The sequence below is a fragment of the Grus americana genome, chromosome 3 (assembly GCF_028858705.1).
Source record: "Grus americana isolate bGruAme1 chromosome 3, bGruAme1.mat, whole genome shotgun sequence".
Lineage (NCBI taxonomy): Eukaryota > Metazoa > Chordata > Aves > Gruiformes > Gruidae > Grus > Grus americana.
Genome location: NC_072854.1, coordinates 2,588,862 through 2,613,860, shown reverse-complemented (window position 1 = coordinate 2,613,860; position 24,999 = coordinate 2,588,862). Strand labels below are relative to the sequence as shown.

Below are 24,999 nucleotides of genomic sequence, written 5' to 3'. Positions count from 1 at the left end.
GTTGGAACAGTCAATGAAGGGCACTTCTGACTCAACAAATTGTGATTCATAAAATGATTCAGTTGCTCCTTACCTACATTGAATCACTGTTCTAGTAAGCTAGAAAACTTTCCCGTAATAGTCTTTGTTTCTTATGTCTCCGTGGTCTCCAGAAGCACTTACACTTGGCCTATAGATACAAATTAGTAAGACATGTCACCTTTATCCATTTAAGTGGATCATTATCCTAAGATCCAAAAGCAACACTAATCAAGCTTTGTTATGTCCTCCAGAAAAGCGGCCTTCAGATGCTTTGCACTCTTCCATAGCTGTTTTTCTTAACCTAACGCCAACATCTACTGGGCTGATGGCAGACCAGACCAGAAGGCAACAAAACCAAACTATTTCAAGATTGTTTCAATCTTGTGACTACTTCCCACCAAATAGTCTTCTATTTTTATTTTTTTTAAACTTCTTCAGCACCACTGAGCTAGCACATCCAAAAAATACTGAATTACACTGAGATATTTTCCTCATCTGGATAGAGTATGAACTCTTTTCTCACATTTTGACTCCTCCTGCAAACTAACCTGTCAGTGGGAGCCAGAAAAGGAGACTTCAGGAAACATTTCACATCCTGAAGGGGAATATAGTTTGTCCATAGACTGAAGTCGTTGGCTGTTTCCATGCTGGCTTTCAATGTCTGCTGCAGCACGTGAAATGATCAAAATGGCAGGATAAGAGAGCAGTCTGAAGCAGTATTTTGGATGGATATAAGTGGGTCAAGACTGCGTGCGGCAAGGCCACCTGAAAGAAACCTGCACTAGTTGAAACCCAAGACAGCAAAAGCCTGAACAAGAGTTTCTGGGGAGTGGAACAGGAAAGACTGTTTCATAGAAGCATTTTGTGGAATTTTCCAGACACAGGCATGACTTTTTGATGTGTGTAAGACATAAATGAGTTGCAGGTCAAAGATAATGTTTAAGTTGGGGGCTTAAGGTATGGGTAGAACAGCTCTGTCATCCATGCTGATAGAGCAGGAAGCTTTCAAGAAGGGCTTAAACACCAAAGTCCTCAAAAATACAAGACTAAACAAACCCCTGGTATTACTGCTAGTCCCAGCCTGGGTTGCATCAGTTTTGACATTCAGGATGGCTGCCTCCAGTCAACTCAGACATCCGTTAGTCTTTAGGTATCCCAAATGTTACTTCACAGGAACTGCACCTCTTGTCTCTACATCTGATAATGCAGAGGTCAGCTAGTAGAGGTCTGAAGATGGGTGCTGCTCTGCCAAAGTACAAGTTACTTGCTATTCAAAGCAGGAGAGCTTCTGTGGGACTAGCTTATAGATCCAAATGGAAACGATTTTTGCTCTGGGCTGCTCAGTGTGACCTTCAACCCATTGGAGAAATCTATTCCTCCTATCCTGGCTTATTTATTATTTGTGAAACATTCATGACTTCAAGTTACAGTTAAGATTAGTTTAGCTGCCTGTCATTTTTCTGTTCAAGGTCGGATTATTTCCTTGCATCCAACAGCGTGAAGCTTCTTGAAAAGGCACATTTCCCCTTCTTCCCCCAGGAAAAAAATAGATAAAACTTGTCATCTGGGATGTAGCAGGTCTATCCATCCCTTGTGACTCCTTTGTAGTGTCTTCACTGTACCATCTTGTTGTGAAAGTAGTTCTCTTTCTGTTGTGTCTTTTAAAAGAACAAGCAAGATTCAGATACAATATAATCCAGACGAGTACAGTTATTGTACTAATCATAGCATAACTCTTTACCAGAAGTGGGATCAGACTTCAATTTATATAGGTTTGGCTGCACCATCCTGCCTTTGCAACCTCTGTTTCTGGAAAGGTGAAGCTTTGCAAGCTTGTAGTCCCGAGGGCACTCTGCTACCTGAACAGGACAACGCTTTTCCACAAGACATTGAGACCGCTCTGACAGGCATTGCGAGTGTGCCCGTGTCAGGAGGGTGCAGGACAGCCAGGTGGCTTTCAGTGCCTACCTGTCAGCTCTGCACACCTAACGTGGTGCTCGGTTTGGTGAAGCAATGCACTGTCTTGTATCCACATGAAACTTTCAGCAGACACACCCTCTGGCCGGTCATTTAATGTAATCGTTGCAGACAAATCTGTAAACTGTTTTACATGTCAAGATGATAAAGTTAGGAAAAACCAATTTGGCCACATAGATTCTTGACACTCGTGCACTGGTGTGAAGTACTAGCTTGGAGACTGTTAGCCAAGAGACTTTGTCATTGAGGCAGTCTCTGACCCATAAGGTTGAGATGGAAGATGCGAAACCACAGTGGACCTTTGTAAAAGTGAGCAAAATCGCACCCCACGTGCAGAACAGTGTGTACCTCCCTTGGGATCCATGTGAAAACCCAACTAGAGAACCCTGGGGCCTTGAGAAGGCAGATGGCCCTACTGCCTTCTCAGTCACCGCTTCTTCCCACCTCGTCTACACTCAGGCTCTCGCAGGTCTGAAAATCACCATGTTTCATCTTCACTAACCGTGCCAAAACTCCAACTTGTTTTTACTTAATCTTTTTCTTGGCTCCTGGTATCCGCAGCTTGTTGTTGTGTATTCCATCTCTCTCTTTTCCAGGCTGTTAGAAAAATTGCAGTACTATAGTTGCTTCCTCTTGATCTGATCAGCTCATCCGTTCTCTGACGCCAGGCACTAATGTCCAGCTTTTAGGTCTAAGATCCTATTTCTTTTCTTGTTTAGAGCTCTGTCTGTCCTCACCCCTTCCCTCTGACACTCTACATCCAGACTTCACTCACGAATGCTTCCACAGTAGATAATGCAAAATATTCAGGAGTTTCGGGCAGACAGTACTATTTTATTTTCACCTGGTTGTAATGTACTCCACTTCCAAAACACAGCTGCACAATTGAATGAAATACAGCTTTAAAATCTCTTAAGTGGACTTTTTCTGTGCCTTGATGCTGAGGGTGCTTATCTTTCCAGGACTGGGTGTTTAACTAAAAGTGCCTCTGGGGACGGGTCTTTCCTCAGCGCCCTGCATTCTGAACTTTGCAAAGGGGCTGTGCAGGCTGGCACGGTATGCAAGGATTGCTGTACTCTTCCTGGTGTGCTAACTTTGAAAAACACAACCTTTTTTCTTTTTTTTCCCCTAGGGCCGATGGGAGAGTCAGCAAGATGTATCCCAAGGTGCCACAAATTCCAGTAGAGGCATTAGTCCATCTCGTACCTCTCTGCCAGACTCTAGACAGCAAAACCACTCTCCTGATCCGGGTAAGGGCTTTCCGAACGCTGAGACAACTTGCCTAAAAATGGAGTGAAGTTACCCCAACTCCTGAACGTCAGATAAAGCTGAGCTGCTTTCAGGGATGCACAGAAACTTTTCCAGACCAATGTTCATGCAGTTCCCTCTATGTGAATATTTAGCAGTTGTGACAAAGCTACTCAGACTCCAGTTTATTCCAACTAGACTTTAACTCTGGTACTAGTTCTGCTAAATGCCACCTGGTTAAAGTTGTCTGAAGATGCAGTCTTATCTCAGGAGCTCAATTTCTAAAGCCAGAAGTTAGCTGGGCTCAGAAACTGCTATTTGTTATGTGAGTAAACCAGCAAAGAAGACAGTAAGGCTGCTCATGGTTTAGAAAATAAGCAACGCTGGCATTGGATGGATTATTTTGCAGCTGATGTGCCTAATGTGTAACTGAGAGCGCAGAGATGTATAGTAGTGATGTTTTGTATGTCTGACTAGGTTTTCTCAAGGGGAGTGGTGTAGAAAAAAATGGCAGTGTGACTAAGGAGAGTTGAATGCCCCCTAACCTTTTTTTCTTAACTTGGATCTTCTCATCTTTTGTTTCTAGTAAGTTTTGTAGTTGTCGTTAAAATTGTGTGCTGTATGGACATCCCTTTTCAATTATGTTTCTTTTTTCCCCCTGCTTCTGCAAGTTATAAAGCATTTTATATTTCCAATTGCAAACAACAAGTTTTTTCACACCGCGCAATGAAAAAAATTTCCTGTATACTAGGGACACAGATATTAGGACCTACCTGAATTCATGTGTCCCTTTCAAGGGAGGAGCAAGCACTCAATGCTTTTCGTTGGCTAATGCTTTGACCGCTGGAAGATGTCATCTTAGACTAAATTGATAACAGTTTCGTAATATTTTTAGAGGGGTTTGAGTTGGGTTTTTTTTTTTCTTGTCCTTTCCCCAAAGCATAAGTGTTCTCATTTTTTAATTCTTCCAACAGGGATTGGTAGCCTTGCTGCTTCCTATCTGAATCCTGTAAAGTCCTTTGTGCCTCAGATGCCAAAGCTGCTGAAGTCTCTCTTTCCTATTAGAGATGAGAAAAAGGGCAGACAGACTTCTCCTCTTGCACAACAGGTAAAAAAATTAAATCGGCTATGCAGTAATATTGGTGAGTGCTGTTAGACTTTCTGGCAAAGTGCTACTTTGTGTTGCTGCAGTGCAAACCAAGCTTTTAGTCATAGTAAAGCCTTGTGATGCATTTCCCCTCCATTCTGTCCAGAGATAGTGGAGCTGTTTAAACTTATTGATACACTCAGCCCACTTGGCTTTTTAAAAGTGCCAAGTACACTACCAGCGTGATTTATGGTAATACTACTTGCAGCAACAATAGTAAAATTTATGAAGTGCACTTAGTGTTGTTTGTGTATTGCCAAGTGGAAAATGTAATTCTATTTTTAATTCGTTATTTCATACACCATTCCCCCCGCCCCTCGCTCCAGCTCATGTCACCTTTTACCATCATCTGCTGTGTACTTTGGACAGTTGCTTTCTTCATTCTCTTCTCTATTCCATGTGTCAGAGAAGCATTTATGGTTTTTTTGGATGCTGTCCTGCAAAACTCCACCTGCCTCAGATGTGGCTTCTGTGCTCTGAGCAGTAGCTAGTGCATGGTCAAGCAGACTAGAAAACACTACTGCCTTTTAAAGAAAACAGATGAAATACAAAATCTCATTATAAGTAATATTTTCTCCTTTATTTGAGAGTCTGTAGTTTATTTATAAAGGAGTAGTTCTGTAGAGTGTAAGTCTCAAAGATTTAAAAAACTGTTATGAAGATAAATCTGGAGCCAGATCTCAGTTGTTAAAGTTTGTGGAAGTCCATTCTGTCCGTGCTTTGTTAACCATCCACTCTGCTGCTCTCTGGGTCACTCGTCTGGAGTTCTGGAAGGGTGTTACCCGTTAACTTGGACCTTTCCATACCTCTTCACATGCAGACAAATGTTTTGAAGGATATCTTTCTAAAAACAAAGCAAAACAAATCCCCAAATCCTCGAACGACTATTTTTTGTGATTGGATCCAGGCATTCTGTTCCGTCGTTTGCTAGAACTAAACTTGCCTTTATAAGAATGTCTGAGGATTACAGGAAGTTATGTTGTCATTGTAGAAGTACAGTTAAATATCAAATAAATAAATAGACTAAAAATAAATCCACTAAGACTTAAATATTTTTGAAAGTAACTTACGACAGACCTAGCACAAATAAAAGTAAGGCAGATTCAAAATATTTTTAGTTTGACTGTGGTTTTATTCTCTAGAAAGCAATAAAAGGAGCCAATTTTACTCCTAAATCTTACCTAATTTAATGCTTTACGTTTTCATGTTGCCTTTTTCTTACAACAGCCTTAGTGTTGAGACTGGAATCATATAACCATACTCATCTATGAAATTTAGAGAATTAAAATTAAGACACTGGCTTTCTTAAGGGTATTCGGATATCAAAAGATGCAAATAGATGCTCTTTCCAATTGCACTGAGAGCCTTTCACTACTTCTTGAATTCTTACTGAATCAACGAGAGCTGAGCTTAGAAGCGAGGCCTAATTTCCTGCCTCTAGTCTAACCACCTGTTCCCACTCCTTCCGACTGCTGAAGATGGGTCTTGTATTCTTTATCCTGAAAGCAGTTTTTAAACTACAAAGACATCTATTTAAAGAGATTTTAATTTATATTATGGATTGCTATGGAAACTCAAGTAATCAGTTCATGCTCACAACAATTTTTAATAGGAGGGAAAATGCTATTTCTGCTTTGTTTTTTAAAAAACAAAAGCTAATATATAAACAGGAGTGTGTGATGTTTTAATGCATGGTTGCATTGGAGAGCAACCCAAGTTTTTCCACGGCCACTGGATCTGTACAATAAAACGAAAACTTAAAATTATTTGCTACTTTTAGTTTTGTAATAGAACAAGTCACTTGTATTACAAATACACCTCACTGGCTTGAGAGGTTTATAGATATTCTTTGCAGCCCTATCAGTAAGGAAACAGAGCTTCTTCACTTCTGTTAGCAATCACAGTGCATAGAAGAGAGAGCAAAAATTGAAGGAACTGCTACAGAATTAGCTATAGCTTCTTCTGTGCAGCACAAAAAATAAATACGCGCTGTTGTAGCAAGACTGGCTTCAAGATCATAAATATTATGTCTCGTAATCTTTCTTACTGTTTCTTTATAATGGCCTGATGATGCAAATGTGGCTGGAAGAATTTAAATGGTGGCAGTGATGAATGGCTGTTGTACTCGGTGGATGATGGGGCTGCTACGGGGGTCACTGTTTGACAATCAGCTTTAACACCTTATCGCTAACCTGCCAGAGTGGGACAGCAAGCTAGTAATTCTTGCACAACCGTAGTAAACTACGCAATGGAGAGGACACAAAAAATTATATTTCTAAGTCTCAGAAAATAGAGAACAATGCATCTTAGTTCTGTGGAAGAATGAAACTTCGATACACAGTGGCAGCAGACATAAATGAACGTGCAAGGTGAGAGTAGCTGGTAAACTACAAAAAGTCTAAGGAGGAGGCGAAGCCAAAAGGACTTTTTGGCTGTAATTGCAAAAGAATCTGACCCCTAACCGGGAACTGAGGGACTTCTGTTGGTGTGAACAATAAATTGGGAGAGCTAGGTTGAGGAATAGAAAGGACTAAAGGAATGCTATACAAAGCAAATAGAAACACCTAAATCATGCTTTTGTGGCTAAAAGCAAATGAGCAGATAGGTAGTAACAAGTTTTTGAACATAAATACCAAAAAGCTAAGTGGATCAGTTTATTACTTTCTCCTGGTTCATCAAACAACTACATGAAAGAGAATTTCCGAAGTTTTTGTCAAGCTCCCTTTTCAGTACGTATCTGTTACGTTATTTGAGAGTACTTAATTATCTAATGTCAGTAAAACCCATGCTGGAAAAATGCTGGTGAACCATCTTGAACTAGATGGCTGGCCCAGCTGTTGTATTAAATCTCCGATATGTTGTAGCTAAATTATCAGGGTTAGATGGCTGTACATCTCAGCAGAAGGCATTTATTTTGTTGCGCCTTGCAAGCTGGGTCTTACAACTAAGTTGATTTTAGTGCTTTTGAGCGTCATTTCCAAGGAGCAGTACTTAACCTTTTTCCAACTGAAGTTAAGTTCATCATGACCAAGCAGCTCTCCGAGTGGATGTGTTACCGAATCTCTGATTCTGTGTGAGTAAACAGGAGACGAAATTCTGATCACTCCTTCCAAATATACCTTTTTTTTTATTTTAGCAGCTTTTTCTTTCAATCATATGCCGTTGCTTAGGCTTTAACCTCAAAGTAAGCGAGCACATACAAAAGTTATCTTAACAAAATGGTCTTTCCCCACGCTGTTTTTGTTTATAGTCAGTGGTTGCCCGAGATTCAGAAATGCAGAGACGTTCCAGTCAAGGTGGTGGCAGCTAACAAAATTGCTGTCTTTGACCTTCTGATGCAAGTTTAGTAACTAATCTGGAGAATAATGAACCGCAATTAATGAAATCTGCTTTCGTATTCAAGTGTGTTTCTCAGACAGCACATAAAATAATTGAAAGAACTTCCTGCTCTCTAATTAGTTAGATTGAATTAATTTGGCATAATAGGATTCTTTATGTAACTAGCAGAACGGCTTCCGATGAAGCTGTTTATGTACCTAAAAGATTGGTTTCTGATGAAGCTGTTTATATACTTTTAAGTTAGAAAATGCCTATTTTCTCCATTATCTGATGCCTTTAAATTAATTGCCAGTAGTCTGTAAATAAAAAAAGCCAACAGTTTAAACCTTTTTGGATTGCTGGAATTGCTTTTTATTTTCCTAGGCTATTCTTTAAAAAGCTTAGTACTGCAGTATGCAAGATTTAAAGCCTTGCCAACCCTTATTGCTGATGGGGAAAAGTTTAAAATACTTGTGTAAAATATGCAGGTGGATGGAGAATCAGAGTTTCATCTATCTGTGCTTAATTATATTATGTACATGCTCTTGAAGCTCGTCTTTTTTATTAACGTGCTGAGGCTTTCAGAGTGTGCACCGAGCAGAATTACTGTTCTTTACCTTATGACCCTGTTGATCTCCAGGAACTGCCCGTATAATTACATTTTAGGGCATCATTGGGTGCTGACATTAAAAATGTACATATTAAATTTCAGTTTCTGTTTTTTGACATTGCTGTGGCAGAAGCAGATTCCTCTGACCAATTTGGTAAGTGGATTTTGGTCACCTTCATACTCGAGAACCTTGTTGGATGCTCAACTGTCTTTTTGTTAGCACGTGGCTTAAATGAGAGATCTTGAGTCACAGCTATCTTAAAAAAAAAAAATAAACTCTTTGAATTTCCATGTGCTAATGTAATTCATTTTTGGTTTGTGGTATAGAAATGCAGAGATGTGACACATGGAGAGGGCAGCTCTCAATTTTTTTCTCTTTCACCTTCTGATGTAGACGTAGTAATTAATCTTAAAAAATAATGAAATGCAGTTAATGAAAAGCTATCTAAATAGACAAAAGCCTTTTTCTGGCAGTGCATTAAAAAATAACAGTTTCATGGATGCGCGTGGTGCATCGTATAATTGCTAGAACTGACATTCCTTAATCAAATGTAAATAATGTGGCCTCAGAGAACCTTCTTTAAAATCTCGAAGGCTTTTTTCAGAGTTTCAAATAAAGAATCGTTTGGATGCTGTAATCAGCATAGCTCAACAGATCCTCTGTGGCTAGCTGAGCTCATGCGTCTAGTTCTTGTGACTGAGTTGTTGGTATTGCGATTTCTTTCTGAGTTCAGTTTTCGCTATCGTCCTCATACAAATAGTTTTTAATGAGAATGAGTATGGAAAACTGGCTTTTAAAGTTCTTAGAGCAAACCACTGAAACTTCTTTGTGAACGAACTTGGAAATGGTTATGAATTACCCTTTTAATCTGCCCGGACCTAGGAATGAAGTAATTTAACTGCATAGAAAACGGTATGGTTAATTTTGCATGAAGTATATTAGAAATGTGGAATTCAAAAGTATTATTACAGGCTGAATGTTCCACATATGGAAGGTGGAAAAAGAGGGTTTTGTTTGGGTTAATATTTAAATGTCTTTAAAGACGACGACAAACACACATCAAAAAAACAACAAACAAACTTATACTGGGTTTCAGATCTCCTTTTGGTATGCAGGAGATCTTAGATTTGAATGATTAATGACTTGAAAATTATGTTAAAATTGAGGGCAGAGAGGAGAATTGTTGGGGAGGGGAGGGACCTTTTTAAAATGGGGGACCTTTTTAAAATGGATTCAACTTTTTTGGCTAGGTACTAGGGGATTCAGAATTCTTACTGCATTGCCCTGTCCATCTTGTGAAAGTATTTTATCCCGAGTGCTCAAAACTGATTTAAATCTACATTTAATGAAGCGACTTTTATGCCCTGCTGCAGAAGTTTCCAATAGCTGCTTTTAAATGGTGATGTGAACATAATACCGCCAGTGCGACAGTCCTTGAGCTCAGTCATTCCTATCTGCGGGTGGGAAAGCACAGACGAGAGCAGTGGAAGTTTTCTGATAATGCCCTTTTAGGATCGCATCAGCTGTAACCTTGGCTAGACCATTGCTGGAGCTTGGAGGATAATTCTTGTATGCGCTGGCCCAGTCTGTTCTGTTAACTGCCACTGAACTTTCTGCATACGGGGTGTTAACGTTGAATGATTTTTATCCAGTGGCGTGAAGTCAAGAGGCTTTGTACTGAAGTCATCAGTCCTCGTTGTCAGAGGCATTTTACAAAATGTGTAATGACATTGAAATACCAAGCGTGTTTTTTCTGAGCTCGTCGAAGAGGTTGCCATTATATATATGTAATATATGTATGAAAGAGTTCATTTCGGATTGATTTTGGTGCCTCTATAACCAGGGTGAGACACGTTCGCTTTTCCCGTTCGAGCTCACCAACATAGCAGGTTGTCTCCAGATTATGCTACTCACTAGTAACTACATGGCTTTTGGTCACCTCAAAGTATGTGCAAACTGACCTCCCATCCGACCAGAAAACACGCACTCGTAGAAATCCTCATAAACTCACTGCACAGAGTAGCAGCTCTTGAGAAAAAGACAGTTTTTGTTCTACAAAGATTCAGAGATGCTTTAAAGTGAGTTGCTTTCATGTTCTCTCTTACTCCGTATTTTGTCAGCTTGGTTGAAGAAATTGTGCCAAAAATTATCACTGTAAAAGGGTCATGTTTTGCCATCGGGTAAATATATATGTCTAGTTTAGCAGTCGCTATCTACAAACGTTTAATGAATGACAGAATTTGGCTCTTGAATCAGAAATATTTTTCATCCAGTAACTGTCTTCACAGACAGTCAAACACATTGCTTTCCGTATCCCCCCCCAAGTAACTTGACTACGTTTTGTAACAAAGCTTTTAGTACCCTTGCTACCCCAGTGGGGGTGTTTCTGCCCATCTGTTTCTTGTCAACACCAAAGTTGGGCAAGTGCCACTTCTCATAATTGATTTTCTCTCCATGTTTTTCTAAACATTGCTTGGCAAAGTTATTGTAGTTTTGAGATTTGTCATCCTTTCAGGAGGAGAACTTGATGGGGAATGATTAAAGTGTAACGGGTTTATTTCTTTTGCTATTTGATATCAACTGGATTTCTAGATTTCATGGATTTACATGCTGTAAGATGAAGGTTTTTGAGAGATAAAAAAAAAAGGAACACTTTCTTCTGTTCATTTGTTTTAAGGGGAGGGAAAGAAAATCAAAGGAACTCAGATATTTCTTTAAATACTTATTCCAATGCTGAGTGCCTATCTCTGGATAATAACGCTAGACCTCAGACCACTTCCCAGAGGTGGCTTGCATTCTGGGACAAAATGGGGCAAGAAGATCAAGTTGTGTTACGGTGCCAGTGCGAGAGCCTGGAGCTGGCTTTAGCTCCTGATACAAGGTTTGCTGAAAAAGGCTGTTTCTGCTGCTGTGTGGGATCACACACAGTAGTGTGGAAGCAACAAGGACGGTGTTTTTCCTTCACACAGCCTTTCAGAGATGCCAAAATGCAGTGCTTTTAGCGTTGGACCATGGAGATATTTAACTAGGATAATTTGAATTCAAGAGTCTTGGCTTCTCGCTGAAGTTCAGCTGCACCTCTGCAAAAGGTTTAAAGTGCTGTGTAAGTGCCTGCCTAGGGATTAGCCCTAATGCCTTGTGACTACAGATACTTTTTTCATTAAAAGGTGGTATTTAATAGCTTGGCTTTGCACTCCCAGGGTGGACCAACCCATGGTTCAAAGATGGTTGAAGAGGAGAGAATAAGTGTTCTGCCAAATACTCTGCTCCCTTTAACACCGTGATAAGCCTCTATTAAACCTAAATTTTGCAGGGTTTTCTCATGAGACAGTTAATCCCTCTCTAGTCTTTGTTAAAGTGAAACACTTGACTGTTATGAGAATCAAGTTATCCTTGCATGTCTGAGTTAATACTTAGGACGAGTCAGAGTACTCACTGCACCTCATTGCTCTGAGCTGTCTCTGGACTCTGTCACAAGCCAGTACTACGGTGGCTTTCAGGTTAATACTTTTGCCGTAGAAGATTGCCACTTTATGCCAAAGGAAGCTGAAGGTCTGGAGTCCGAGGTGTCTGAAAACCACTGCATCATGAGCCCTAAAGCTGTGTTTATTTTTAGGCTTCATTGATTTGTTCTGATTTGGGTCACCCTCTGCTTCCTGGAGTGGATGTCATAGTAAGGAGCTCAAAATGCTAATACCTTGTGCGCCTGGCATAGAGCCAGTTTGCTCTGAACCCCACTTCACCGGTGTACTTGCAATTAGTAGGTTTAAAGACAAGCAAATCCCCTCTCTTCTGCTTTCTTTTATTGAACTGGAGCTTTAATGTCTTTACAAGAAGTTATTTTGATCCACTGTAAAGCTGCTGGGTTTTTTGTCCATCTTTTGTCTCTTTTTTTTAATTACCTTGAACAACCACGTTTTTATTTAATGCCTGGCAATCTCTAGATAAATAATAGCTGTTCTTCTCCCCCATGGTTGTTTATTTTTGAGACAGGATTAGTCATATTCCTGCTTTACTGTACTTAGGATGCAACAGAAGAGTACCTTGCTTTTCAGATGGAAAGTTTCAGTTCTTTAAACAGATTGTGGAATTCTGGAAATAGCTGTCTCGGAGATGAGCACTGCCTGTGTATTTCTACAGAAGGAGTTCTCAAGTCCCCTGGAGGAAAAAAAAGGAGGAAAAAAAAAAAAAGGAAAAAAATAATTGTATAATATGTCTCCCTTAAAGAGCTCTTTCCTTGAAAGTATGAACCTGCGCTTGTGGGACATTATTTAACAGTGCTTGAGAGAGATGTTTCTGCCTTTTTCCGCTCTCTCCTGTTCTTCATGCTTCCTTTTCCCAAGGTTCTCCATTGAACTGGTGGTCCCTTTCACTCCTGCGTCAACAGTGCATGACAGCCCATGTTGACGGCTTAGTCAAAGATTTATAGTCAAGTGTCACAATTTGCTGTTACAGTCTTAGGAGAGTGATTATTTCAAATCTTTAACATAAAAACCTGAATACGGAGCAAGTGAGGGACATTTATTGTCAATGTCTTCATATCAAGTCCCATGCTATAAAGGAAAAGATACAGTTGAAACTCAGAAGTGGTTCTCCTGGCACAGGACCAGTATGTGGGATTAGCAGATGGCACGTGTAGTCTTCGCTCTAGCAGGCAGTGATGATGCCCTCTTTGAAAAGAGGATGCACAGATCTTGTTTCTGGCTTCCACTTTGAGTTAAAGTGAACAGTGCTAATATCTAAACTGAATTAAGATACTGGAGAATGGAGAAAGCGTTTTGGAGAGGGACTGAAGCTGAGGATTTCACTAGCCAGACCAGCGTGACCTCAGATCTCTCTGTCGTCTGGTTGCTCAGTGGTCTGGCTTTGACCGACTGCATAAAAGAAAACTCTGTACACTGTGAATTTGTATTTGTTAATGCTCATGTGTTAAAATCAGGGATGCCTTGGCCAAGGTTTTTACCCCTTCAGAGCACGTCATCAGAATGCAATAAAATAGCAATGCTCCGTCCTTTTGTGACAAAGGTTTGTTTGTGATTCCAAAATTCCAAATATAAGTTTTAATGTTCACCAGTTTGACGCTATTTCATCCTGTAAGTGACCGATGCTCTGTTTTCATTCCTGCAGCCTGTCCCACGAATTATGGTTCAGTCTGCCAGTATTGATGTCAGCGCTGCAAAGCCAAAACAGGTAAGCACGTCCCAGGATGTGATGTTACCATTTTCATATTCACGTGCCTGGAAACCAGGGGTGGCAAGAACAACTGCTGGGTTAGCTGCTTAAAACCTGTTGCACTTCTACTGTTGCTTCACTGTGAGACAACGAAATGCAGTGTGTGGTGTTGTGTTTTCTTAGGTCCTGGTAAAATCTCCCCCTTATATCACTGGCTGCATTTTTATATATGAAAGCCTGGTTAATCATATGATTGCATTAGCAGTTGACTAGCTAAAATTTAGCTGTTTTTCTGCTTTAAAAGGCAAATTGCTAGGCTGTGACGCTTTCTATAAACAGAACGTGTCTGTTATTCTGAGTGTTGAGCTTAATTCTCAATTTTACGTTTCAAGCCAATTCATGATATCGGTGTGAAAAAAGGCTCTTGCTAAGCTGGAGAGAAAATAGACCCTATGATCCCCACCGTTCAGCAGAACTTCAGTCTTCTGAATAGCAAATCGGCTTTCTCCCACTGTGCTTTTATTGTCTTAGCAAAATGGGTCTTATCTGAACACTTAGAAGGGAAAACCCAAAGAAAGAGCAGAGCTCCAGAGTCCACGTGTACATCATCCTCTCCATAGAAAAGCAAAAATATGTCTTTAATCCACAGAAATATTTCAAAAAACTTTTCTTTATTACATTTCACTTAGCAGTAGCAAGCTAGCCTTTGGTTCTGAAATTCCCATAATTCAATCAAATCCCTCTTTCTTCAAATGCCACTTACGTTTCCAGTGGAAAAGGCACTTCAGAGTAAGGTGAAAATCCCATCGTTTGAGACACTTAACCACTAGATGGGATAAACCACAAGATTTTGAACAGTAAACAAAAATGTCCACCTGAGAGTTAAGACAGGATATGTACAAATCTGCCGTCCTCCAACCACTCTTTTTCCCCTTCATATCAGCAGCCTCCTCCCTCCCAAAGAGATTTAGAGACATCCTCATCTTTTAGAGTACATGTGCTGGCAAAAGATATTGATCTATCAGATTTAGTAAACTTTACAGCCAAGACATACATCACAAAAATGGGCTGTTAATCTCATGAGGTGCAGTTAATTTCATACTCTGAAAGTGTGTGGTGCTGGCGGCATTGAGGTGGGAATGGCATTTGGAAACGGGGACATAAATGACAGTTTAGTTGGAGAGGGATGATTTATCAATCCTGAGAGTTAAGCCAAATAACTGAGAGAGACTTATAGATCATGGCTGTTTCACATTTCATATAAATCCTGCTATTCAAACAGCAAACGACCATTCCTGTAATATAAATAATTTTTCAGTAAATATTGGGGAACGTATTTCTTTTGGTCGACACTTTTCTTATTAATGGAAGAAATGAGCTGACAATCCTACCAGGTTTGCAAAGCTGACTTGGGATCAGCTTCCATCTTGTGGAGGTTGCAGCTACACAGGGTTTTAGATAGGCTGAAGGCCTTAGTACTTCCCAGAGACCTTGTATCCATCCTTTTAGCCCAGATATTTTGGATAACAGAGCTCCACGGTCCCTATCCTCTTCTGTTTCAGATTAACCAAGAGGAAGTAGGGAAACAGCCATTTGAAACTGCAGCGCAGACGTCCGAGGCAGACAAGAGTCTGGAAATCACGCCCAAAGTGCCTTTGCAGCAGCCCACAGGAGACACCCAGGCGCAGGACTCCCAGGAAGGACCTCCAAGTCCTCTGAGCGAAGCCTCCAGTGGGTACTTTTCTCACAGTGTCTCGACTGCCACCCTCTCTGAAGCCCTTGCAGCGGGAAGTGATGCTGTGGCTCAACCAGGAGGTCAAATGCCTGCAGTGAGTGACTTCCCAGCTCCCGCTGTGGCTCAGGTCTCTTCTTCTGACATGCCAGGGCACTCGGACAGTTCTTCAGAAAGCTGTCTTGGTACTAAGAGAGAGAGTCTACCCACCTTCAGCCTTCCAAGTGCTCACGCAAGGCCTAAAGACAGCAGTGAAATAAATGGAAATGATGCTTTGAAATCAAAATCTTGGACATCTCCTGTGACTCCAAGTGAGCAGGCAAATGATGCCTCTGTAGCCACTGATGCAAAAACCTTTCTTTCTACCTCCACTCCAAAGAAGGAGTTGTTAGCCAAACAATCAATGGAGTCAGCAGGACAAGCTAGGAAAAAAGAAACGGCTTCTGGGTCTTCAGAACTGGCATTCTCCAAACCACAGATTCATCCTGACCACTTGTCCCAGCCTGGCATTGCAGCCTCCCCCTTCAAAATCCAGAAAGTCAAGACATCAGAACTGAAGTCCTTTACAAGCATGCTGGAGACAGATCCCACGTGTTCACTAAACACAGAAGAGCAGCAAGAACTAAAGAGCACGTCAGCTGCCCGTAGACTCAACCATAATGGATCGGAGATGGCGGAAGAAAAACTGGAGGCGATTTCTGACTCCGAAGATGCCAATGAAATTCCCGAGTGGCTGAAAGAAGGGGAGTATGTCACAGTTGGCGCAAATAAGACGGGCACCGTTAGATATATTGGGCCCACAGACTTTCAAGAGGGAACGTGGGTTGGTGTCGAACTGGATTTACCTTCAGGTAAAATATGCTCTAGACTGAGTGCAAAGCAGGCAGCGTGTCAGAGTTTGCAGTGTTCATTTTAATGCTGCTTTTTGTCAAGGGGAGGGTTCATTAGCCTTTATTGGGTACAGTTTGAGAAGGGAAATATAGAAGATCTTTCTCTGCTGTAATCTTTTCTTCCAGCCTGCATTTGTAAACCTAGTCTGACTGACCTCTGGCTGAATTGTGTCCCTTCTCAGTTATTTCATTGGCTTCTTACAATGGAGGTAGGAATCAGGGTTGTTTTTACAATGCAACTCAGTAAGTACGTAGTTGAAAGAGGTACGCCTTGTGTCCAAAGAGTTATCTTCTGGACTTCCATAAGGGTGACCAAAGCGCAACAGGAGTTTCAAATGGGCAAAGGAATATTTAGGCTAAATGAGATGTAAAGTCTCTTAACAGGTTACCTAGTCTCTCAGAAGCTATTTTAAAATAAGCTGTAAAATTACAAAAGACAATTTGTGTGTGTGCCTATATATGAGAAAACCAGTAGGAAATAATCACACATTGACTGCCGGGACATACAGATGATTTAAGATTTCTTTCAGCTTCTCATTTCTCATTCCTGTCCGACTCTTCCCTGTACAACTGTAGACTTCCCAGAATTTAGGCTCTAATACATTGGTTTTTTGGAAACCAGGGTGCTGTTCCTGGGGAGGCTCTGTTCGTATGTGCCGCTGTAGCATGATGCGGAAAAACAGTGACTTCAGCACAGGCCCTTTAAAGTGAGGGAGATGAAAGAAAGATGATGGCTGGTGTTTGTTCTCTGCTGGAGCCCCAGGCTTCATAACTCCTTTCCTCTGCAGGTTCATGTCCACTTTTATGGCACTCGTTTTCTCCAAGATTAGGCAGGACTGGGGGGAAAGCAGGGCGTGCTAGTGGAAAATTCAAGAGACAAGCAGTCGATACTGCTGCCTTTGCTAGTAAGAGGGTTTGGTTTACCAAGCGCACGTAAAGCTCCTTATTTAAATCCTTTGAACCGAGCTGTAGCATTCCAAGTCTGCAGTGCAGGCTCTGTTTGGTGAATCAGCACGTCCCAGGGAGTTGCCCATGCTCCTCTCTGCTGCACGTTTCCCTGGGATTGGAGCCGTTCACCAAGATAAATACTGTGTCAAGGATCCAGAGCTCCCATTAAATGAGCAGTTATCTTCCCTGCACATGGTGTGCTCATAAAAGCTAAACTGGATGGTGTGTTTTCAGCTGGTTACAGAAAACTGTCTGGAGTTTGCCATCCTGGAAAGCAAACTGTATCTCTGATCCCTTTGAAAGTTGTAGACCCGACTCTCAGTCCTGAATTCATGCCTTATTTTAAAAAAGTAAATTAAAATAGGTATTTACAGACTCCTTTCAATTTTGGAAAGTCACCTTCCCTCCCTGTCTGGCTGCTCTGGTCCACAGTGCTAATGCTCTTGGGCTGTTTGCACACACCCAGTAAGCATCGGCTTCACCGTCCGTGAAACAGTCGAATGGCTACCAGATTTTTAGTCTGTTGAGGACTCAACTGCTGATGTTACTGGATATTTTTTTCTCCCTTCTGTTTCAAGAAGGATTAAGTCCCTGATTTGTTGGAGCATGACTGGCTTCTAACACATCTGGAGCTTCACTTGGGAAATATGATCACAAACGTGTAGCTTTGTCACGCTGCAAACAGGGCTAGAAGTCCAAGTCCTTGGCCACGTGAGGGTATATCGCACCCAACATGGTAGAGAGAAGGAAACACCCGTAAAACAGAAGGGGTGACCTTATGTCATTTAAAGAGCTGTTGTGTCATTTGGCGTTCCCTTTACGGATGGGAGCAGTTTCTGTCCCAGTACCCAGAAGAGTGTTCGTGAGACTTTTAAATGCTCTAAAGGGAGAAACAGAAAGATCTCAATAGCGTCACTGTAAAGAAATGGATGGCGTGTTTTATGACATGGAAACAGTAACTCTTCTCAACTTCAGACTCTCATCAACTCAGAAAGCAGTCCAAAAGCTCTTTTAAATGTCTTTTTTCCTTTTTTCCTTCTTTCCTTCCTGATAGCTTGCTAATGCATCTATTGCTGAAACCGATTATTGAACGCTTTTGGTGAAATGAAAGAATTCCCCTGAATAGCAGGCGGGGAGGAAGAACAAGGTGGAGTGTCCCATTCAGAGTAACTGTCTCCGTGCAGTGGCTTTGCTGGTGTTCGGCAGTGAAGCGTACTGGTGTCACTGGAGCACAAGCCTGCAGCTGGGAGCCACCTGAATCGAGTCCAGCCTTCTGCTGTCGCAAGCAGCTGCTTCTTCTAATCTTATAATTTTATCAGGTTCAGATATAAAACCAGGCGATGGTGAGGAGGGTTTTTTTAATCTTCACTCTTGTGGGAAGGCTACTCCCACTTCTCTACTCCTCTGGCAGTTGGAAGATTTCTCTTTATATCAATAAGTGTATTGATCTTCAGTTTGGCTTTGTGCTCTAGTGCCCATAGTGCTCTCTCCTCCTGGGTGCTCACCGTGTATTTGTAGGGAACAGTTGTCTTCCATCTCAGCATTTTCTTCTTGCTTGCTTCTTCCAGTGTCCTAGTAGCACGCCGTATGCACGCAATAAAAGCCATTTTGTCTATCATCTTTCTTTCTCTCCTTGTCAAAGGTAAGAATGATGGCTCGATTGGAGGGAAGCAGTATTTCAGATGCAACCCAGGCTACGGATTGCTTGTGAAACCAGGCAGAGTTAAAAAGGCCACGGGACCAGCGAGGCGGCGGAGCACCGGATTGAGGTTGCAAGGAGGAGCCGCCGCTGAGAACAGGAAGAGCGGGAACTTCTCCGGGTCAGCCTCCAACCTGGCTTCGCTCACAGCCCTGGCGAAATCAGAAGGAGGATCCACGCTGCGACCGGAGAAGAGCCAGAAAAATGTGGAGAACAGGAAATCCTGGGCAAACTGAGACAGCCCTACCCACCGCAGCAAACACCGTGCAACGCAACCAGGGGAGCAGGTCTTCTACCTTCGGGAAGCTAAACCAACCATGTGGACTTCTAGTTTGTGGCAAACACTAATGAAGGGGTTTTTTTCTCTGCTTTGGGTGATTGACATGTTAATTCCTCACCTTGTCACGGTGCTGGATCTACGTCCTTCGTTTCCTGTTACAAATTGTGATGCTTCAGGGTATGACTGATGGCAGCCGGTGAAAGCTCGTGGCGGTGGGTGGGTGTAATGTAAACTCTGTTCTCTTCCACCTTTCAGAGAAGGAAGAGACACATAAATTGTTCAAATTATGGCATGGCTTTCCAATAGCTACAAAACACTACCCATGCACCGATGCTTCTCTCTGTGTGACTGGCAATCCCCAAAAAACCCTCCCCAAAATAACAGTTCTTTTATAATTTCCTAAGAGCTGTGTCCGTATCATGTAATACATGGTGAAAGGGCAAGGTTATAATGATTCCAGACAGGCAGAGAAGCGAACAGAAAACTTTATTTGGAAATAACCTCCAAAACCTCCTTTGTTTAAAAAAGCAACAGCTCTTTGGTTCTGTGACCAGTGCCCGCTTTGATTACTGTCCTGTTGTCCCTCTCTCCTTCTGTGGAAATCAACACAATCTTTCCAGCTGATTTGTTGGGAACGGGAGAAGGCCTGTGACCCGCTCTGTAATATTTTTGATCCCTTCTTTTTAGGAAAGAGGGGAGTTGAGCAAATTTGCTGTCTAATCCATTTAACATGCGCTCTCGCCATGACAGGATCCCCTCCTCTCGCTTGCCCCAAAGTGGCAGGACCTTCTTCTTGTTGGTTCTGCCCTGTGGGCCAAGGCGATGTTTGCAGAGATGTCAGCACTTCGGTGCTTCCATGTTCCCACCCAGCCTTTGGAGACACTTAGCTCTTTACCAGTTACGTGAAGCAGAGGGTCGCTATCCTTGTAACGGGATGAATCCAGTCTATTTATTTTTTATTTATTGTTTTAAACATATGAAACGTTTGCGCTTTACAATCATCCACCGCCTGACGTTGCACAGAGGAGCTCCACTAGCGCCATACCGAGCGTCGATCCAAAGAGGAGGTGCCTCCGTCGCCAGCCGAACCGCCCCAGCGGCACACGAAAGCAAATCCGGCCGAACAAGAGTCATCCCCAAAACTAATCTCTCTCTTGAAAGTGGGAGGTTTGGGCTAGCTTTTATAAAACTTGATTTTATTTTTGGTAACCCTTGCTCGTTTTTAACTGCCTGTGGCGCAAATGATATAGTACTGTACGCGCGTGTATCTATACGTGCACACATATCGCCGTACACACACTCATTTTCTAACAAATCAAGAAAAGCCACAGACTTTTCTATTCTGAGCTGTTTATGTCTTGTTTAGTTGTCACGGGAGGATTGGACAGCTTGAGCAATAGACGTTTTATCTACGTGGGGAATATTTAGGATGCTAAATTAATGATTAAACTTTAATACGTATCTAGTCGCTGCCCGTGCTGCACGTTGGTATCTAAGTGCCTTAGCCATCTGGTTCAGAGGTCCAAGGGAAAGATACATTGTCATCAAAGGAGATAGGGATGCTTAGTGAAGGAGATAATTATGCTGATTTACTGTAATTAATATCACTTATGCAGAAGGAATAAAATTAAAATAGAAACTAATTTGTAGCAGAAATAAGTGGGATGGGTCACAATGCAGCATGCGTAGTACTGCCAGGGATTCGTATATCCTTTCAGCTTTGTGTAACTAGTTTCAGTGTTCCCTAAATTTTCGTAAAGAAATCTTAATATAAAATGTACAGACCGGCTTTTGAAGATATTTTTAGTGTACAGTTTTTCCTCCTTTTCCTTTGCATGAAGCTCCTGTCCATTCAAGCCAAGACGATGGGAGAAATTTAGTAGTGAAGAATTCAGACGCTAAAATCCTGGTTTTAAAAATCATAACTGTTTTTATAGACGTGACTCATGCAACAAAACGACGTTTCGTTTTGGGGTGTGACGAGTCTCACTGATGAAAGACCACCCACTAATGAATATGATGCCTCTTAAACTGCCTTGTAAGTTTTCTAAAATCCATCTTTACCATTTTTCTAATTGCACTTTGTTCTGATGTGCTGCAGGAAGTTAGCTGATGTGAAACAGCCCCCGAACCCATAGTTGTTGTTTTAGTCTCAGCATTTCATTTACTGGATTTAGGGATATCTTTAAAATTTCTTAATGTTTGCTAGGCAGCCCCTTTGGGGGAGACATGAAGGGAAGAACCTGTCCAAGTCCTTTTGAAGCCTCTTTTCTCGCACCGCTGTCTCTGAAGCCTGGAATTCTGCGGGACTGATGTAAAGGTATCAAAGTCGCAGGAGCGAAAGGGTCAAGCCGAAGGCAGTTGGGTTAATAGTTCACTGTTTACGCTACCCACTATAAATTCCTCTGGCCGTGTTTGTACTACAGCTCTGACCGCGTAAGGACGTATTTCAGTGTTTGCACATCTGGAGCATGTGGTCGGAGGCTACAAGCGACTGGTACGGGGTAGAATTCCTCTTCCACCCGCCCTCGGTCGTGTTACAAAACCGTGCTGTGCGTGTTTAGAGGGGTACGAAACCCAGTTTGAACAGAACGTACTCGATGCCTCCTCTAACCTAAACTGTCCGGGAAGCAAACGTCTTAAATATGGCTGGTATGTTTTGAAACTTCAGTGGATGATTAGCGTGACAAAGTGGCTCTGTTAACACAGCACCTGGTTGACTTTGGTGGAGGGAGGATTTTACTCATAGCTCTCGGGTTTTACCGTCTCGTTTGACTTTTGAAACTAAACCTGTCCTCAAATCCCACCCTGATGCCTGCCCCCAAAACGAAGCCATCCTAACCGAATCACCCCGGTGCGGCGCAAGCTCCAGAAAACCAAACACCAAATCGAAGCCGGCCGTGAGGACGTTCTTGGAGGACTTCTCCGATTCCCTCCTGCTCACCCCAGCTTTCCTGGGCACGTGAGATTTCTTCTATTTTCCAAGATTTTGGCACAGTGAGTGCCCATCCCTCTTCTCAAAGCCATCTGTTCCTTTGCACCAGCCAAGCCAACTAACCAGAAAACAGTTTAAAACCATAATGAAGGTAATACTTTGTTGTCGTTGTTGATGACATTAGAAAAACTCTACTCTCAGCGTAAAGGAGGAGGTTCTCTTAACTGGAACTGCCCAGCGACTGAGGCTGGTGTATTAATAGCTATGCATATTTTCTAAGATTTTCATGCACTTTATACAGGGAAGAAGAATATTTAATGCAGGAACTGTCATTTGTAGCAAGTGTCTCATCTCCTGTGTCTGCTCGGTGGCTCAAGCTTGCTTTCTGTATCCCTGAGCCGTGGGTGGGCCTCGGATTCTGGGCGTTGAAAATCGTGTTGGTGGGTAGGAAACGTGTTGGTCTGAACCTGTGAGAGGCTCTGCAGGTCCCTTCCTCCGCACCGGGGTCTGAAGCGTCGTGTCGTTTGCTCCGAGTCAGCCAAGAGGATGATATTTTTTTGGAGGAACATTTTTGGGTTTTCTCAAACCAAGCCAAGACTTTTTTCTGTCTTATGTTCGGCTCTCTCATGGTCTTTTGATCTCTATGTCCAAAATAATACCTTTCCAGTTCAAGGGCCTTGGCTCTTTCCTGTTTAATGATGTAGTTTAGTTGAGGAAAACTAATAGAAATGAGTTCTGCGTGATAATACCGCCCGAGTCCTTAAGATGACAGTTTTGTCAGCAGTCGAAGCTCCCCGCGAGGTGGGATGGTCAACACCTCTTTGCTCTCCTACAAACCAAGAACCCCCCCTCGCTCCTGCCCGTCAGTCGTGAAAACCTGTCCGAAATGAGCTTGGGTGTTGTACAGACCTGTTTGCACTGTCGTGGAGCTGTTGCAGAGTCTTTTCTGTGTTGATGCTTGTGTTGTCCTTACGCTGGTACTGCCAGTTCTTTGCACAAAAGAAGTTTGGGGTTCGCAGTGCCTTATCCCTGAGGCAGCAAGGGGCCGGATTTCGTACCGGCCTCCAGCCTGCCCACCCTGTAGGAGAGGAAGGTCGCGATAAGGTGCAGACTGGTCACACTACAAAATACTCTTGAGCTGGGGTCACAGACAAGTGTCTTGTTCCTAGATCGCCTTTATCCATCTTTGGTTTCTGCACTCTCCGCCTTCCTCCTAAACCACCGTCATATTTTTCCCCCCCAAGGAAGGCTCGGCTGCCGCTCTCTGCCGCGAGCCCCCGGCTCGGCTGGGTTCAGCCGTTGGCGGAGCCTCCTGGCACAGCCTGGCTCTGGCATCCGAACGCCGCAGCAGAGAGAGCGGGGACGTGGGCTGGGGCTCCTTAACCCCAGCGAGCGGGAGGGATGCCTGGAGCCATTTCCCCTTCACCGGCCTTCCCCGCTCCAGAGGAGCCGTGCTTTTGTTGGGTAGGAGGCGGCAGCTGCCCTCCCCCTCGCTTTCCCCTGCCAAACTGATTCTGAAGCTGATAGAGGAGCCGCGCTCCGAGCAATAAGCGGCAGAGTGTGAGCCAGCGCCTTCCCGCCTCCCTCCAGACAGCCTTGTCTTCGGTGCCGCTCCTCCCCGCCGTGTCTTGGGAGAGCCTCTTCCAGCTCGTCTTTCTGTTGATTTCTGTAAATGTCGTGGGTCTGTATATAACGAGTGGCTATTTACCCTGTGGTATTACCCGTCGATCCGTGTCCTTTAAATGAGCTAAAATCCAAAGATACTTTGTAATGAGCTGTAAAGTTTTTAATTATTTCTGTACAATACTAAATTACTGTAATATTGTATCATACATGCAACACAGCCTGCAGTACCTAAATAAACATCTTCTTTAGAGCCTGTAAGTCTGCGCTTTGTTAATCCTTTTCCTGTCACCAAAATGCTTAGACGCATTCGCAGCCCTAGGCTGGAGCAGCATCACGCCAGGGTGCTGAGATCTGTGTCAGACAAGGCTTTTGCCGTTACCTGCAATTTAGGGACCTTCCGTCGACGTGCCCAAGCCCACGGCTTTACCTTCCCTCCATCCTCCTTTGCTACAGCCACTGAGGGGTGGAACCCCTGTCTCTGACCACGGGTCCACAGAGCTACGCCGAGCGGGGGGAAGGCTTTATTTCACGCTCATGTTCCCTGTCGTTACACTAAATAAAAGCAGGTGGAGTCTGGTCGTGCTCCCCCTGTGCTCTCCAGCTGGTGGGCTTCCGTCTGCACGAGGGGTTGTTGCTGCTGGTCCTGCCCGTAGTTGCTGCAGTGATTTTTTTTTTTCTTTCCTCTGCTCCTCCTGTTCCCCTGCGGGCTGTAAAAACCAGCTGCGTGCCCCCCCGAGATGGGCAGGTGCCCCCAGTGCTGGGGGGCAGGGGAGGCCGGCTGGGAGGGGGCAAGTTTTGCAGGGAAACCGCCTAAAAATCCCCAAGCTGGTTAGTGGGGAGGGAGCTGGGATGCAGATTGCTGCTTTTGGAAACCGCACGTAGTGCTAACGCTGACTGTAACGTGATCACAGCCTGGTGTTGCCCCATTTCCCCGAAACCGTACCGGTGCAGCAGGGATCGAACGAGGGGCTGCTCCAGCGAGCCCCGCTCTGGTCTGCACCGGCCAGCCAGGAGGGGAAAGGGCTGCCAGGGCCGGTCTGTCCTGGCTATGCACTTGCAACGAGAACTAGGATGTAAGACTGAAGAAATTATTTATTTTATGATCAGGTATCCAGATTAAGAACCGTGAGATGGTCTTGGGGTTGTCCAGCCGCTGTCTGCAAAAGAAAAATTGTCCTTTGAGCAGCCACGTGCTTCCCGGAGGCATCGTGTCCGTGGCAGCAGAAGATCACGGCAGATGCCAAGTGTTACCCGGTGAGGTGAGGTGCAGCGTAGACAAATGAAAACTGCAAATTCATTTCCTTCGTGGTCAGGGCAACTTGTGTCCCGCAGCTTAAAAACTTGGCCCTGTTTTTTGCAGGGAGCAGGGACCCACGGGTGGGGGAGCCCAGCGGT

At 43.2% G+C, this 24,999-nt stretch overlaps 1 protein-coding gene across 3 annotated transcripts in view; it reads left to right on the top strand.

Moving 5' to 3' along the window:
• KIF13B (kinesin family member 13B) overlaps positions 1-23,859 on the top strand; it is a 134,310-nt gene extending 110,451 nt beyond the window's left edge. For all 3 annotated transcript variants that reach the window (XM_054819277.1, XM_054819276.1, XM_054819275.1), the window contains 5 exons: positions 3,131-3,248; positions 4,221-4,354; positions 13,450-13,512; positions 15,057-16,077; positions 18,707-23,859. In XM_054819277.1, the coding sequence (XP_054675252.1) occupies positions 3,131-3,248; positions 4,221-4,354; positions 13,450-13,512; positions 15,057-16,077; positions 18,707-18,999 (1,629 nt within the window). In that variant the 3' untranslated portion in view covers positions 19,000-23,859. The remainder of the gene's footprint in view (positions 1-3,130; positions 3,249-4,220; positions 4,355-13,449; positions 13,513-15,056; positions 16,078-18,706) is intronic.
• Positions 23,860-24,999: the final 1,140 nt, after the last annotated feature.